This window comes from Hypomesus transpacificus, chromosome 16 (assembly GCF_021917145.1).
Source record: "Hypomesus transpacificus isolate Combined female chromosome 16, fHypTra1, whole genome shotgun sequence".
NCBI classification, from domain to species: domain Eukaryota; kingdom Metazoa; phylum Chordata; class Actinopteri; order Osmeriformes; family Osmeridae; genus Hypomesus; species Hypomesus transpacificus.
In genome coordinates, this window is record NC_061075.1 from 5,067,334 (window position 1) to 5,083,301 (window position 15,968).

General features: G+C 45.5%; 1 protein-coding gene across 1 annotated transcript in view; it reads right to left on the reverse strand.

The window, feature by feature from the left end:
- Positions 1–294: 294 nt before the first annotated feature.
- Positions 295–15,968, reverse strand: part of LOC124478725 (adhesion G-protein coupled receptor D2) — a 72,205-nt gene continuing 56,531 nt past the window's right edge. The window contains exons 24-25 of the mRNA XM_047037124.1: positions 11,734–11,816; positions 295–660 (exon numbers count right to left, since the gene is read on the reverse strand). Coding sequence (XP_046893080.1) covers positions 538–660; positions 11,734–11,816 — 206 coding nt within the window. The 3' untranslated portion in view covers positions 295–537. The remainder of the gene's footprint in view (positions 661–11,733; positions 11,817–15,968) is intronic.

Genomic DNA, 15,968 nt, shown 5'->3' on the forward strand with positions numbered 1-15,968 from the left:
CCCCCAGATACATCTCTCCTGAACATGCTGACCTTCTGCTCTTTTATGACCTTTCACCCCCTGCTGTCCCACTCACCCGTCATGCCACTTCCTGTCACAGGGAGGTTATTTGAAGCTGATGGAATTTTTCCTCATATTTCAATAAAATAATTATATGCTTACGACACTGTTCTTTCTCCTAGTTATCATTGTCACCTGTAAGGTGTGTGCTGCTATTTCAGTCTAGTAACTGCATTGTAAAGTTATTGTCAGGCCTGGCAAAGTTTTACCAATAGATCCCAGTCCAGTAAAGTCAAATTTTATTTCAGCATGGACGTTTGACCAGATACTAGATATGTACCTAGGTCAAATTGCATTACTTGTCATGTTATGCAAACATGCTTCATTGTGTATGTCATTTATTTATGGGGGGCAATCTAGGTTGGAATCAAAGTAATAGTAAAAGAATCAAAGTACTAGTAAAAAACATATACAAAGTGACTACAAGTACAAAACAGGAAACGAAAAGATTAGAGAAATAACGAGGAAGTGTGTCAGTTAAAAAAGGCTGTGAGACTTCTGAGGTGCGGGGTTTCTGCTGAAACATGACTTAAGCTCCGCCTCCACCTCCACATGAAGGTTGCAACCACCTTGCATGACCGCTGCTGAGGATGTGGGCACCTACGTGGGGGAAAGAGAGAACACAGTCAGGGAGAGGGTTTTGGTGCCCTCAAAGGAGAGCATACTGACCTGTGGGGATGGCCTAGACATGTATTGACATAGAAACAGACAAACAGATAGAAAGAGGACACCTCAGTCCTTTACTATGGATTTCTTTAGTCAAAAAGGCAGTATTGCATAACCTATCAGTTCATTAAGCATTGTACTACTTATTGTTGAATTATTACTATTCAAGTAATAAAGAAACACTCTTAAGATGGTACCAGAGATAGTAATAATAGTGGTATTTATAGTGGTATTTATATCACGGCTATCAAACAGCATTCAAGAAATTTCACCTCCTGGTGTAAAAGACAAACTCCAAGCTTGGCACACAGCGCACTTTCTCATGTGAAGAGTATTAAACCTGTAAACCCTCTACATGAATTTGTATAAATAATGTATATACATTTACACACAGACTCTAAACAAGTGAAGCCTCTGGTAATGAAAAAAAAGGACTCCAAAATATATGCTCCACAAACCTCCATCCCAGAAGGTAGCAAAACTCTGAGCTCTATCTCTTAAGATAACACAAAAACAAAACAAAGGAAAAGTTTGCCGACAGCAAAAAAATTATAAGAGCGACGTATCTTCACACATGGCAGTTCCTAAACGAGTTCTCCCTTCATGGCAGAAACACCCTGGAGTTGTGTGCATTTTCAGTGCATCTGAACCGTTTCTTGGAACACATCACGCATAGTGTTCTCATTAGTTTTCTAGCATATTCCGTATTCGCACAGAAGAGATGGATACTGCCTGTGCAACAAGTTAAAGTGTTGGTGGTCACCACCGAGTCGGGCCTAGCAACAAGTGGAGAAAATTATAGCAGAAATTATTGAAATTATAGGCTACATCATTCTTATATTGTGGCAAAAACACCTGCTGTTGGCTTTACAAACTACAAACACAACCCCCAGGGGCCTTTCCATGCTGTACACATCACCTGCAGTCACAAGACTGGGTTCTGAAGCATAGGCCTATTCAAACCAGAAACAAACCACCCTGTTAGCCATGCGCAGATCACATAAGTGCCAAAAGTATCTGGAAGTTCTCAAGGAGTGGTGACGAGATGCCACTCAGAAAAGTGATCGGAACCAGACAACCAGGGAAATCCCTGAGACCCCAGGCATCTGGTTCTGTTTCATCCATCTCACCAGCCTCTTGGCCTACAGAACACAGATCCTGTTTTAAAGGAGGGCACAGTGGCTTTCAACAGCCGCCCGCCCCCCCCCCCCCCCGACACACACATTAATCTGTACTACCCTCCACCCTATCTTTGTCTTCATCTCACAGTCCACATGCACAGGCCAACGGTATGGGCTCTCCTCTTTAGTATCTAAACAACATTGACTGACAGAACTGTTGCCCCCCTCCCCCAAAATTGCCATTTTGGTGTCCCCAACAGTGAAGACACCTCACCCAGTTTTATTCAGAGTTTGTCTGAACATTCAAAGTGCCAGGAGTACTACCAAAGAGAAGGCCAAATGGCTGAACTCTTCAGAGAGTCAATTAGCCAAGTTTCTCATCGCTGAGCGATTGGGGCGCATTGTTCGTCCGCCTTTAGACAAACTTAAAAAATGTACGGCTTAAATTAATAGGCCAACATTTGAATAGGATCACTCCCATTGTTATGCAAAACCCTCACCTTAGCATGCAAAACAAATACAGGGGTTGGGAGAACGAACGGACCGAAGGCCGTAGTCGTTTCATTTAGACGCATGCATAATACATAATTATGCATAAAGAGGAAGCCTACAGCATTAAGATGTATTTTATTTTTAATTATTATCATTCTTATTAGCCATAAAAAATAGCAGGGGGGTGGGGGTTGGGGGGGTGGTAACTTTTAAGTACCTGAACCTAGCTGCCAGCCTTCCATTAATTGCCAGGACAATGGCACATCTTTAGAGGGTGATTTTTCTATGAAAAAATAAATCAAATAAAAAATTAAAAAACATTTAATAAATGAGGAGCATGCATTCAGACACACTTGCGTTATACCACCACTTACATCCTACAGAGCTCATTTAAAAAAGACTCAAGGTTACGTCCGATTGAAAGCCCCCCCCCACTCCGCCCAGCAGCAGCAACCACTCCAGAAATCCATTTGGAGCTTGCGGACTCGAACATCTAATTCAAACATGTCGTTTTGTTGAAACGGTTGTTGTCAACGTCTTTTAAAACCTCCCTCCTCTCCTTATTTGCCAAGCTCCTTTGTAAGAGAGATGAAACTGTTTCGCTGGAAGGATTGGAGACACAAAAACCTAATCCTGGCAGATCTTGGCAAGTGGCCTGAAAAATAAGAGCATGTGTATGAAATTTGACCTTTGCTTCATTAAAGGTGAAACGATTTCCCCTTTTCCAGAGAATATTGTATACAGGTTGAAAGAGTTTGGTTGTGGCTGAATGCCAAGTCACCCTCTTCAAATATACTGTAGTGTGAACTTTTTTACAAGTAGTTATGAAATGTGTGACCTTCATAGATGCCAGGTCAGAAAATGAAAACCTTAGACAATGAAATGATGACATTTATTGATGTTAAAGTCTCAAAATAAAAAATAAAGAAAATTGATGCTACAATGAGTGCCATATTAAAGTTCATGCAAACCAAGTGACACACGATAACGCTATCTATTTCTATGGAACTTCCCCACTCTGAAATAAACAACGCCTGATTCTAGGCCCCAAGTATGATAGTGAAACAAGCCTTCATCAGTTTTAAAAGATGAGGTGAAGGGACTCAAAGCATGTCTGTGGAGAGGCAAACACAAATTCTGCACATGCATAGAGACAAAGACTAACCACACACACACATGGAAATCATAACCTCGACTGTGACCCCAGTCTTTCTCACCTCACCTGAAAGCTTAAATCTGTCCATCCAAATGAGAGGCTGCACTAGTGCACAACCCACATGCCCACAATTGCCCCCTACCCAAATCAACCCTCAAGAGGAAGTACGATCCATCCTAGACTATCTCCCAACCCACGCATACACACATCCACCCACCCACCCACCACACACACACACACACACAAAGACACACTCACTTATGAACGCACACCACTAGAAACACCAGGCATGAATGGCTTTTTTTTGGGGGGGGGGGAAATGAACTCTGAAGGACCTACAGGCCTCTGTCTCCTGTGGTTCCCTGCAGCCTTGAATTGTGACCCTCTGATGGAGAGCAAAGGAAATAACACAGAGCTGAAAAGCAGGCAGGGTTCACACCCCGAATCACACATGCACATAAACACACTCACACACACATACCACCACACGTATTGCACAGACCTGTTGTCAAGATTAAACCATCACACCCAATCACAAATCCAGAGAAGCACACAGAGACACACGCTCATTGAAGCTGTCAGGTGCACTTATTCAGAAACACACACACACACTCACTCACACACACACACAAACATCAAAATAGTGGCTGGATCTCATCATAAGGCAGTCCAGCCAGACCGCCAATGTGTGACCATGACAATCGCATGTTTTACACATGAAGATTCACGGTGTCAAAGAAAGTCAAAATGTGTTTCTTCAGACTAAATCTTTCCATAACACTGCAGTCAACAGACATTGCACGCAACCATGCTGCTTGTTTGCATCAAATTTCTTAACTTACTTTCCTTAACAACTCTCTGAGTAAGTAGCCATTCAATTCATTCTGTCGGCGTCCCGAGTTGTAATAGAAAGATCTGGGAGCGTGACAGTGGCTTTTTGGTCTTTGAATAGATCAGTGTAGGATTCAACAAGGAGAGGGCTCAACAATACAATCACCAACAAATCCAGTGCTTCTTTTGTGGAATGTTGTGTTGGGCATACTACTGCCATGTGTAATGAAGGACACTTTGCTATTACAAAGGAGACACTGCAGCGCTGTAGGCAACGTGAAGAGCTAGATGAGCTAGTGGTAAATGACCTGGGAACTGTACCCACTGCACAGGCAACTACGAACCTTTTGCCGAATGTACAGTTTCTCCTTTGTTAGTATATCAGAATGAAGTTTAAACTAAAAAGTCAGTGTACACAGACAGGGAATTCACTTTGGTGTCAAGTGCTTACAGTAAACATAATCAACATAATCTTATATATACATCGGTGAACTTCATTTGTGAATGCATGTTGTCTAAATCTCTCTATAGTGTACAGAGTATTTACTTCTTTTTCACACAACCCCCGTTTACTGTCAGGCACCTAATTGCATATGGAGACCAGCCAAATTATGTAATTTATCCACCCACATTGTAAAGCGCGTCTCACCGATTTCTGGATAAATTGTGTGAGCAACATACCAACTTCTTTTCATTTTGATCAGAGCGTTAGACTGCACACTGGAGTGTTGGATAACACCCTAGTGTGGTCAGTGGTTACAAAATGTATCCATTGTGACTATTGGTAGATAATGCTGTGACTTTATGCCTGATTTGTGAATGATGTGATTAGTCAGAAATGTGTTACATCTTCTAGTTATCAAAAAATCTGATGCGGTGTGGTCTTGCTCTTTTAAATGTGTAATTTCAAGCCAGGGCTCTCCGCAGTTCAATACTGCATGTCCTTGAGTGAGGAGGGGGTGCTTTGTGTGACAGACAACAATGACACAGCCTACCAATCTGGAGATGGAACATCTCCTCTCTGTTGTGTGTGTGCGTCTGCACACACTCGACCGTCTGTGGTGCACATCAATAGAGACACGTCGCAACAGCAGCGGTGGACGACAACAACCGCAGCAACTTGCCTTTCATTCCTCCCACCTCTCCTCCTCTCCATCTTTCACGAGAGAGACGCACACCAGCGTTGGCAGGCCTTCAAATGCACACAGCTGCTCCCAGCAGCAGCAGATAGGTAGTGTAATGGGGGAAACATCGTTTATTTGTCTGCCTACGCTCCTTGGGGACTCTGAGAGTTCCTGTGTTCCAATTCTAGGCCCGAGTCCCTGCCAGCAGCCACTCTTTATCAGAGGCCCAGGAAAATGACGTGGCTTGCATGGAGAGAGAGGACATCACAGGCCTAAATGAAGACATCAAACAGAAAACGGAAGAGGACCAAGGGGACTCCCCTGAGGGAAACCCCTTGGCATCTGTTGGGGTCACAGCGGTGTATTTCGACAGGAGAGGAATGGAGGAGGGTAAGGCATCAAGGATAAGCGATGAGGGGATGAGGACGGTGGAGGGGGAATGGGAAGAGGAAGTTGTAGGAAGAGAAGGGAGAGGAGAGCGGGGGAGGCAAGGAGTGAATGGGAGTTGATAAAGTACAGCGGAGAGGGCCAGGGAAGAAGTTATTTCTGTTTTACTTTTGTTTTTGAATAAGTTTTGTGCTGCTGTAACACACCTTTCGTATTGGGGTAGTGCAGACTGGACGTCATATGGGATGTAGAAGTGCAAACCAAACACACCCCACACCATAAACAACAGGACAAATAAATATAAGAAAAGCATGAATGAATTTTTAAAATGTACCGTTGGAGCCAGAAGGTGGAAAGAAAGAGGAGAAAGAAGGGTGAGAAAGGAGGGGAGAGGAGAAAGGAGGAGAAAGGGTGAGGGAAAGTAGTGGGGGGGGGAGTTGGAGGTGAACTGCCTCTTGACGCCAGCAAATGCATGTTCAGTCGACGGTGACCTGCAGCTTACAGTACAAAGACACAACCGAGAAAGAATGAGTAACAATGCAGTCAATGTCAGAGAACAGAGAGAGAGATGGACAGGCGAGCGGAATGAGAGAGCCCACATCGAGGCAAAAAAACAGTATTTCCAACTGATGTCATGCGAAGCGCTGTAGATAGAAGAGCGTACATTGCGGCCATGTGTCCACTGGTGCTAATCAACGTCAGATTGACAGAGAGCGCGCGTCCTCAGTGAATTCAAAGCTGAAAATGACTGACATTTTAAAGACTCTTTGTGTGTGCTTATGGGGCAGTGGAAGAGGGGAGGGGGGGGGGTGAGTGCTGGAAAACACCCAACACCTTATTCTCCAGTCTGACCAGCTTTCGGTGTGTGTTGTGTGTGTGAGGGAGAGAGAGGCTAGGTACACCAGGGTTGAAGCTCTGAGTAGGCCCGAGGCTGGACCAGAGGGCTTCTAGCTGGACTATCAGATCAATATCACCTGGAACTTAAGACAAGCAATGGAAAAGGTGGTGTGTGTGTGTGTGTTTGTGTATGTGAAGGAAAGGGGTGATGGAGAGCGCATGAGAGAGAAAGTGGAGCGAGCGAGAGAGAGAGAGAGAGAGAGAGAGAGAGAGAGAGAGAGAGAGAGACAGACAGACAGACAGACAGACAGACAGACAGACAGACAGACAGACAGACAGACAGACAGAGAAAGAAACACAAAAAAAGTGAAGGAAAAGAGAAGGAAGGCAGAGAAGGGGGAGAAAGAGAGAGGGAGACAGAAAGACAAAAAACTAAAGAAAAATCACCAATTGACTGAAGATAATCATACCCCAAGCTGTTGCTTGTGTCTACAGTACCCAAAGTCCACATGTTAATTAAGTTTGGACCCTGCAATACATGATCACAGTCTGCATTTGAATTTCCAGCAACATTGGTCGTGATTGGATGGTGGGTGGGAGTGTGGGGAGGAGGGGAGGTGGACACACACACACACCCCATGTAGCCAAATCATAAACAGAAATCCAGAACTGATATAAATGTCAGTATGAATTTGAAACTCATACATAATAGATGTGCTTATAGCAGGGGAGCATCTTCAATAAGACGGGAGTGTAGAGATGGTTTCTTATCTCCAAACCGGGGAGTCGGCCTAATGACTGCACCCAGAGACCATGGGCCCCTAGTCGGACCCCATCATACCACAAGCCCCTTCCAAGCTGTGAACGTGAGCTGTTAAATTAAACATTTACAGCTTCTGCTTCTTTTAGGGAAATCAGCATAGAAATAAAACAAATACTTCACCTCTGCACAATATGTATGCAATTGAGAGATTATTTGGTGTCTCAAAGTATTCTTTATGAGTGTTTATACACACAAACTACGAGGGCAGAATGCATCATTTTCATGTGAGGGTCTAATGGTCGAGAGGTTCATTGTTTTCGTGGAGGGCGTTCTGCATGTTTGTGGCAGTGATGCTAAGCTAAGCTAAAGGTTACGGAGTTCTCGGGTCAGCACCAGACCACACCAAGACCTGGGGCCACTTGTCCCCTCCTGACCCCCCATTTCAGACATTAACAGGAAGATGCCCACAGGGAGGAAGGAAGTCGTGTTTTTTACTTGCAGGACACAAATTCATTTCAAGAGAGTTGAATCAAAGCGTGTAAGTCTGTGTAGGATTTTTTCCTTCCAAAGGGTCTTGACAGGTTTTCATGGTCGTATAATCAACTTTGTCAAAACAGCTTTTGATAATAAAATGTACTTTTAAAGGTCATCTATACGGACAGAAATCACAGTATTACAGCTTGTGACAGTATTCGAGTGAATGGTTTGAACGCTGACAATTTCACCCCTTAGACCTACAATTGAGAAAACCACTTGAAAAATCTTTTGACTCATGTTCCGTGTTGGTCCGATCACTGGCGCAAGCACGCACACACACCAATCAATTCTTCGGTCGGCTGTAGGATATACCCAGAGGTAAACCTAGAAGAGCAGGTCAGCGCATTTCCCTGGAGGAAGTGATTTAATGTCCAAAAAGATGTGCTCTTGTTATTCTTTGTCTCTTTCCTGTTGTGTTCTGATAGGGACTTCCTCCCTAGAGGGGGTGGACACGGGTGTCATCCTCTGCCCCACCACTGCCACGCGGAAATGTCATTCTGCCCCCCCCCCCCCCGAAAATGACCAACCTCACTGGTCATCAGCACTTAAACCTTGTGTGTGTATGTGTGAGAGGCTAAGAGAGATAAAGAGTGAAGAAAAAACTGAAAATGTATCTGCGTGTGTGTGTTTGAGATGACAAGCACGGGGAGAGACATTGAGTGTGAGTTTCTGTGGTCTACGGAACAACACCAGAATGACCCCAAAAAAATCTTTTCCTGTTGGTTGTGCTCACTAACCAACGCCCATCCACCGAATCAAAGCAACTCCAGGACGTTGTGTTCGTCATGGGACATTCTGATTGCCACACCCTCGACGAAGGGTGACACTCATTCACAAAATATCGACATATATCCTGTTTTACCAGAATAATACAATCCATTGCTAATCCACAGCAAACTAAATGCATCATCATCATGCGTGTGTCCCAGATGTTAGCAGTGGTGACACAACTTCTGTGCCGCCACTCTTTAGACCATAGTCCACTGTTGAGGGACATGTAGCGCACTCTCTCATCACAAACGTCACACACACACTCATTGAATCCTCAACTCACTGACCCCGGCGTGCACACAGAATGACCAACTGTCCAACCCGTGAACATATAAATACAGTATACACACACCTATCTCTCCCTGGCCCTCACACACACACACACAGGAAATAACATCAGTGCGCCGGTGTCTAATGAGGATATGAGGCGTGGTGATGGCACATTAACGACAGGACCCTTGACAGGGCCATACATCGGTAGAACAAAAGACAGCATACTTTTATTCAATGAGGATTGTTGGATGAAACAATGGTGCTGGCCACAGAGGTTTAATAAAGGGTGAGAAAGGTGAGTTTGTCTGTACCGCATCCCCGGTGCATCCCGGGGGTCCGGGATCAAAAATATCATAGCGGCGAGGACACAGTTTATCCTCGCTTTCTTCTGAAAAGCACACAAGCAATGTGGATTTGATCATGAAATACAGTAATGCTCTGCCATTTGGGCTAATTGACGGATGGCTAATTGAGTGATTTGGTTCTAATCAGATTCCTTTCATTCACTGAGTTTTAATTAACTTGGTTTGTTCACACACACACACACACACACACCATGAAATGTCACAACTCTCTGGCTGTTTGCAGTAACAGGCTATTTGCATTCCATTCCACCACCTATTTGGACTATGCTAATGGATGCGCTCATGCAGAGCGCAGGGCCTAATGAAAATCTTTGGGCAGATGAACACTGGTATTGATCAGCTAAAGCCCACGTCTAAGCGGGCTAATTGATCAATCATGCCAGCCACTGATCGGATTAATGGTACATGAGAGCTCTTACGGACCTTAGAGTCTTTCTCTAAGGATGGACCTAGGATGCGCCTGTGTGTGGGTTTGTGTGGGAGGGAGGGAAGTTGGAAGCAGAGAGATGACTAGAGACTGTGTGTGTTTGTGTGTGTGTGTGTGACCTCTGTGTGCGAACAAGCAAAAGAGCATTGACTGCAACTGCAGGTGTGTGTGTGTATGTAAGCGCGTGTGCACACAACAGCATGTTAAAACAAAAGCCATCGTGCGCTCCCGCTCTCGTGTCTACATGTTCCCTCTTCGCTGACAGACTGACATCAGCGGTCCCTTGCCAGGAAGCGGAGCTGCACTCGGGCAAAACAGGAAGCCCGGCTAAACCCCCCCCCCCCCCACCCCATCACCACCACCACCCCCATGCCATGACTGACAAGCTAGCCGGCGAGTGGGAGTCAGGGGAGGCCCCGGGGGTTGGGGTGGAGGGGGGCCCTGACTGAGTGTGAGTGGAGGGGCCCACCTGGCCTGTTGTGGGGGTCCCAATCGCGTGTGGCTCCTCTGATGAGGGGCTGGGGGCTTGTGACAGGCCCCTTGTACGCTGAACAGACACGTGAGTCAGATAAACTGCTGGGATTGAATTAAACTGGAGGGATTTTTATTTATTTATTTTGTGTTCATGTTGTCAGGTTACCACGGGTTTCATATATATGATGACATTTAAACTTACATGCATTTTGTACACAGTCACTTTAACGGAGGCTGTCATTTCTTGTCATGGATTGAACTGGCTTCTGGATTTGGAGTTTGTATATTGTAGACAAATAAACAATGAGTAGTATTTAGACCAAAAAGCTGCAGAGACGATGAACACCAACAACAACAACATTCATTAACAATGGAGGAAAAATTTAGGACAAGGAAGAAAAGTCAATACATTGTCAATATATTCTGTGTGAGGATCAAAACAATATAGATTGAAGCATTCGAAGATAAAGCCACTCAAAAAAAAGTAAACATTGAATTTTCCGGCACAGTAGAAGTCTCCCACAGCAGAATCTAACACAGCTGAGAGTGATCAGAACACTGGAAGAGCTGTCTCAGTGATTGGATGAAAGTAGGCAAAGAGGCACTATCGCTATGGGGACAGCCAACCTGCTCAGAGCCCACCCCGCCACCCCACCCCCAATTGCGTAACCTTGACCATAGAGAATCCTGATTCTGTGCGGGTTCAACCGATTCACACCTCCATGGAATGGAGACCATTTCCCTGTATAACCTCAGGTGTGAACTTAATTGTGTACACTGGGGGTATTGGTTTTCAGGCCATAACCCGGCCCCTTCAAAGATGAATCGTCGTCTCAAGGCGTCCACTTTCCAGGGAGAGGTGCGGACCACCCAACTGAAAAGCAAACAAAGGCGAGCAGAGGCCCTAGTCAGGTTTGATCACGTCGCGCACGCGACAGTAACAGCCACAACTCCGCACAGAGAGTTGTGCAGAGAGCGAGGAAATGGGGATAGTTGGCCCTGTGCTATTGTTGCTGGCCACCAGGGGGCCTTGACAGAACGGTGGGAGAGTGGAGATGGCTGAGGCTGAAGCGCCCTGCTTTCTACAGTAGCGCTGTCGGTGTCGCAGACTACAAGTAACAGTTAACCACACACACACACTAGCTTGTTAGCATTTGTTGCATGTCAGGTGAAAAAGAGTGAGAGGGGGAAAGAAATAAAAAGAGGGAGAGAGACAAAGGGAGAGAAAGAGAGGAAAAGGGGGGAGGGGGGTGTTGGTAAGACTGCTCTGACAGAGTGTGTTAACTCCCAACATTATAATCACCTGGGCTGTAGTTCAAGCTGTTTCTGTCTCAGGGTCAAAGGTTAAATACTGTTGCCTGACCTCCTGTTACCGAAACCTCAAAGGCCACAGAAGAGGCTGACAGATCTGACAGCCTTTAAGTGTGTATATGTGTGTGTGTGTGTTACCTTGATCGGGATAAGGACGCTGTGAGAAGCTTGGACCGAGGACTCCTCCTGTCTCTCTGGAACACATGGAAGAGGAAGTGGACCTGTGAACACAAACACACCTGAGTTTGTCTCCTTCATAAGTCGCGGTCGCCATTTCAAACCTACACCCTGCATGTCCTGAAAATACCGGCGTGGTAAACCTGAAAGTGGTCGGCCATGACTGTCTCTGCTGTTCACTCCCTGCCATACAAACAAACTGAACATAGAAGACTTAGGGTAGAAAGGTGTATGTGTTAAAAGAACAGAAAATACCACAGGGAATGTTGAAAATATCAAAAAATGTCATGTACATTTTGTTATTTTCTTCTGTATTTAAATAAAAGCATCGTTAAACACAATTAGTGAATTGGAATTAGAAGAACAATTTGCTACAGTATCCTGCAACATATTTATTCATAAGTTATAATAATAATTGTACTAATTGAAAGCACTTTTGCTTTATTTGTATTCAACTTGTATATATGTACAATACATATATTTGTATATATACCAAAAATGTGCCCCAAAGAATTACTGTAAAAGTTTGATCTGATTTGTTCATTTGATCTTTGCCGTGACTGACAATAAGACAACTCTGACAGGGTCAGCCACACTGTCTGGTCCCGCCCTCGTTTTCATGACTCATTTAGACATGTCAATCACATATCATGGACAGGGAATGGAAGCTCTGACTCAGCACAAAAACAAAACCTGTTTTCATGGCACAATAAAGGAAGGACTAATATTTAATCACACAGTATTAGATCTTAATGACAGGACCAGGGAGGAAGCAGTACATACAATTATTTGTCGTGGTGAGATATAAACGTATAGTTGCATCTCCAAGAATTGTCCTTGCAAAGTTATCACAAACTGTAGTCAAACAAACGCGCACACACACACCACCAGACTGCTCAACTCCTGTTCTCATGGTTGTCTTGGTCTCAAAGTGCCCCATGTCAGTATTAATCTCTTATATTGGGAGGTGGGCAGTTGGGGGCCGCCAGAATTCATTCCGTGCATAACCGTGAAATCTCTCCCCCACCCCCCCATCGCAAAATATCTTCATCTGTCTCTGTCTCATCTACATGGTGGGGGGAAGGAGAGGCAGAGAGGGTGAAGGAGGTAGGGCGGAGAGGAGGGAAGACAGGCCGTCCGAGTGGAGAGAGGTCAATGGATTCAAGGAGTCCATCATTCTGATGTGTCAGGCCTCTCTTTAGAGGAGGGGAGGGGGGGGGGGGAGGAAGAGGAGGTTGATGTTCGCAGGGATGGCTATCAGGCAGAAGGTTGACTGAGGAGTTGGCTGAGAGCTGAGAGGACAGCGCAAAAGTATGAGTTCCGAAAACGGAGCCCCTGTCCGTTTCATCCTCACTGTGGTACGTGTCCGACAAATGTGCTGTACGCACTCACACACTGATGCACTTCCATCATGCCAGGAACTGTGAACTGGAAGTTGAGAACACAGCATTTGTCAGGATAAAACATGCACACACACACACACGTCTGGCTGAGGTAAACAGCTTTTTAATAGCACCAATTCCGTTTATTTTCCCTCCATTTCAGGTTTGTTTCGGACCATCTGTCGGTTCCATTGTGTTTCTGTGTGTCTCTTTGGTGCCTCTGGGTGACAGCTGATATATGTACGCTACAAAGTGCCTGGACAGACCCTGGAGACCCCCCCTGCACAGTAACTCGGCCTTTTCTTCTCTTTGGTTTTCTCTCTTTTCCGTTTTTTTCCTTTCCTTTTTTTCTTTTTTGGAACATTCCGTCAGATCGGAGCAGCACGGTGGCCCGCATCTTTGGTGGCAAGAAGCCAGGCCGCTCGGCTTCCTTCTTCAAAGTGTAGGCCACGGGGCCACTCGCTGTTTGAAAGGTTAGCAAAACGATGCCAGAGAGGACGGCGTTGGCGGCAGAGTGAGCTGCGTCGGCTTCGACTGGAGTGGGGTTTGCCTGTGGAGAGGCCGGCCGAACGTCTTCAGAGAGATGGAGTGGACCTTTCGCTAACGGCTAACGTTAGCGCCTCTTAAATGGTGTCAACTTCCAGAGGTTGAGAGGAAAAAATGCTGCGGCTAGATATAGGCGAAACAAGCTAAACAAATACCAACACTGTCTCTCGAGATATGCATGTTCAACATTCTTATTTCTGTTAACTTGCGTATAATAAGTACCTAAATATAAGCAAATTCGAATGAACACAGTTGATTATTCATTCGATGGCCAGAACCCAGTGGTCACAGTCAGAATGTACCATTGTTTTTAGAAATAACAACAATTTGGCCATCTTGGCAGTGAAAGGCAGGGGGTGAAAGCCAGGGTCTTGTCAGGAAGTTTTTACTCTTCGCCTGGCTTCCCAGGGTTCCCTGGCCTTTCCAACTTCCAGTCACGACATGAGAGAAGCCAGGCGCAGCAGGATAATCACACCCTAATAAGAGAGTATATTGAAAGCAGCCCTCTACTCACACACACACACACACACAAATATGTGAAAACACACACAGACGTTCCAGTACACATACACACATGCACCCCCGTTCACAGAAACACAAATCTCTGAATATACAAACACACACACACACACTTCAGAACCTTTTTCCACCTTCGCCCACTTTCTTCTTCACCCAACTCAGCGTCCCAGAAAAATGTTAGCACATGGCCACACGTAATATCCATAATTTCACAATACAGTGTATCAATTAACACTTCAAAAACACCAGACAGGAGTGTGTAGGGTTCTGCGTTCAAGCTGGTGTTTGGCTTGGAGGCGTTGGTGCTCTGTAGGTGAGACATGCGTGAGGCGAGCCATGAGAGATGGTGTCGCTAGTTCTTGTCGGTGTTGGCACTCATATACACAGGTACCTTCTACAGAGCTAGCTTACGTTACCGTACAAAAATGCACCGCGCACGCTTCAGTATAATTTGAAACTTCACATTGGGGAGACAAAGACACCTTTTTTCCCGCTTTTTTTCACATTTTCTTTGATGGCTTCCGTGCGGGCAGCAGCTGTATGGGTAGTTAGCGCCATTAGTCAGACACTGAAACTTAAAATGAGAGATAGTGTAGACGGGAGTACTTGAAGAGAGTCTAACACTAGAAAGCCTACGAGTTCAGAGGTAAAAAGAAATTGGTAAGTAAGCAGGCTAGTGGCTTTTTGGGAAATATTTGTGGTGTTCATCTCATGACTACAGGTTTCTCCTTTAGACTCTTTATAGACTTCCTTAGTGGGAAATATCTGACATCTTAACAAAGCCAGATACTGCAAATTCTGCGCCAGTGAATGAAATTGTAGCGGGACATGGAACACGGCTGCTGCTTAATGCTTAATGACGAGTATAGACACCTCAAGACCATTTCCTATGTTTCTCCGCAACTTTTGCAACTCTTCTCTCCTTCACTTTCCCTGTGCCATTTTCTCTTTCTCCTCCCTTCTCTTTCTCCTCTTCTCTCGTCTCCCCTCCCGAGCCTTCGCCTGTACAGTAAGTTCTTGTGTTTGTGTGTGTGTGTTCTTGCGGTGGTCCAGGATCTGGGACTGGAATGGGGGGGGGGGGGGGGGGGGGGGGAGTGTGGGGGGGTGATGCACCTGTCTCCTAACAATCTACCACACCTGTGCATCAGCTGCCATTTTAATTAGCACTCCAAGGAGGTTCGCCAGGAGTCATCAAGCATCTTGTCGCTTACAAGCCTCACGAAAATCGCAAAATCAATCGAAATCATGAAGATCCTGGTCTCGTGCCTGTTTAATTGCCCCGTTGCCAAAAACAGCCCACACGGAAAAAAAGAATCTGGAAGCTGGAAGGCGGGTTTTAATGAACCAATATACCGGTGGATCGATTTATGCAGACCCAGGTTTTTTTTGTTGTGGTTTTTTGTGTGTGGTTTTTGTGGCAACATGTAGCAGGACGCGTTCACTCGCCGCCTTCCTCTAACGTGCCATTGACGACAGCGCCAGGAGAGGCGGTCACAACAGCGGCGGCAGCTCGGGCTCTTCTTTTTCATTTCCTCAGGATGAGGCAGAGGCAAGCAATAGGTTTAGCAGGCGAGGCGAGGCGAGTCTGATTTATGGCAGTGGGGTGACCTCTGGGGCCGTAACACAGTGATGGGTGAGTGGCTCTCAACGGTAAGCTACTGGCACTTGACAAAGTGCCTGAAGCAGAATGAATTTACTTCTCTTTTCCTCAATCATCAACAGCCACTGCCCTGACCCCCATCCTGACTG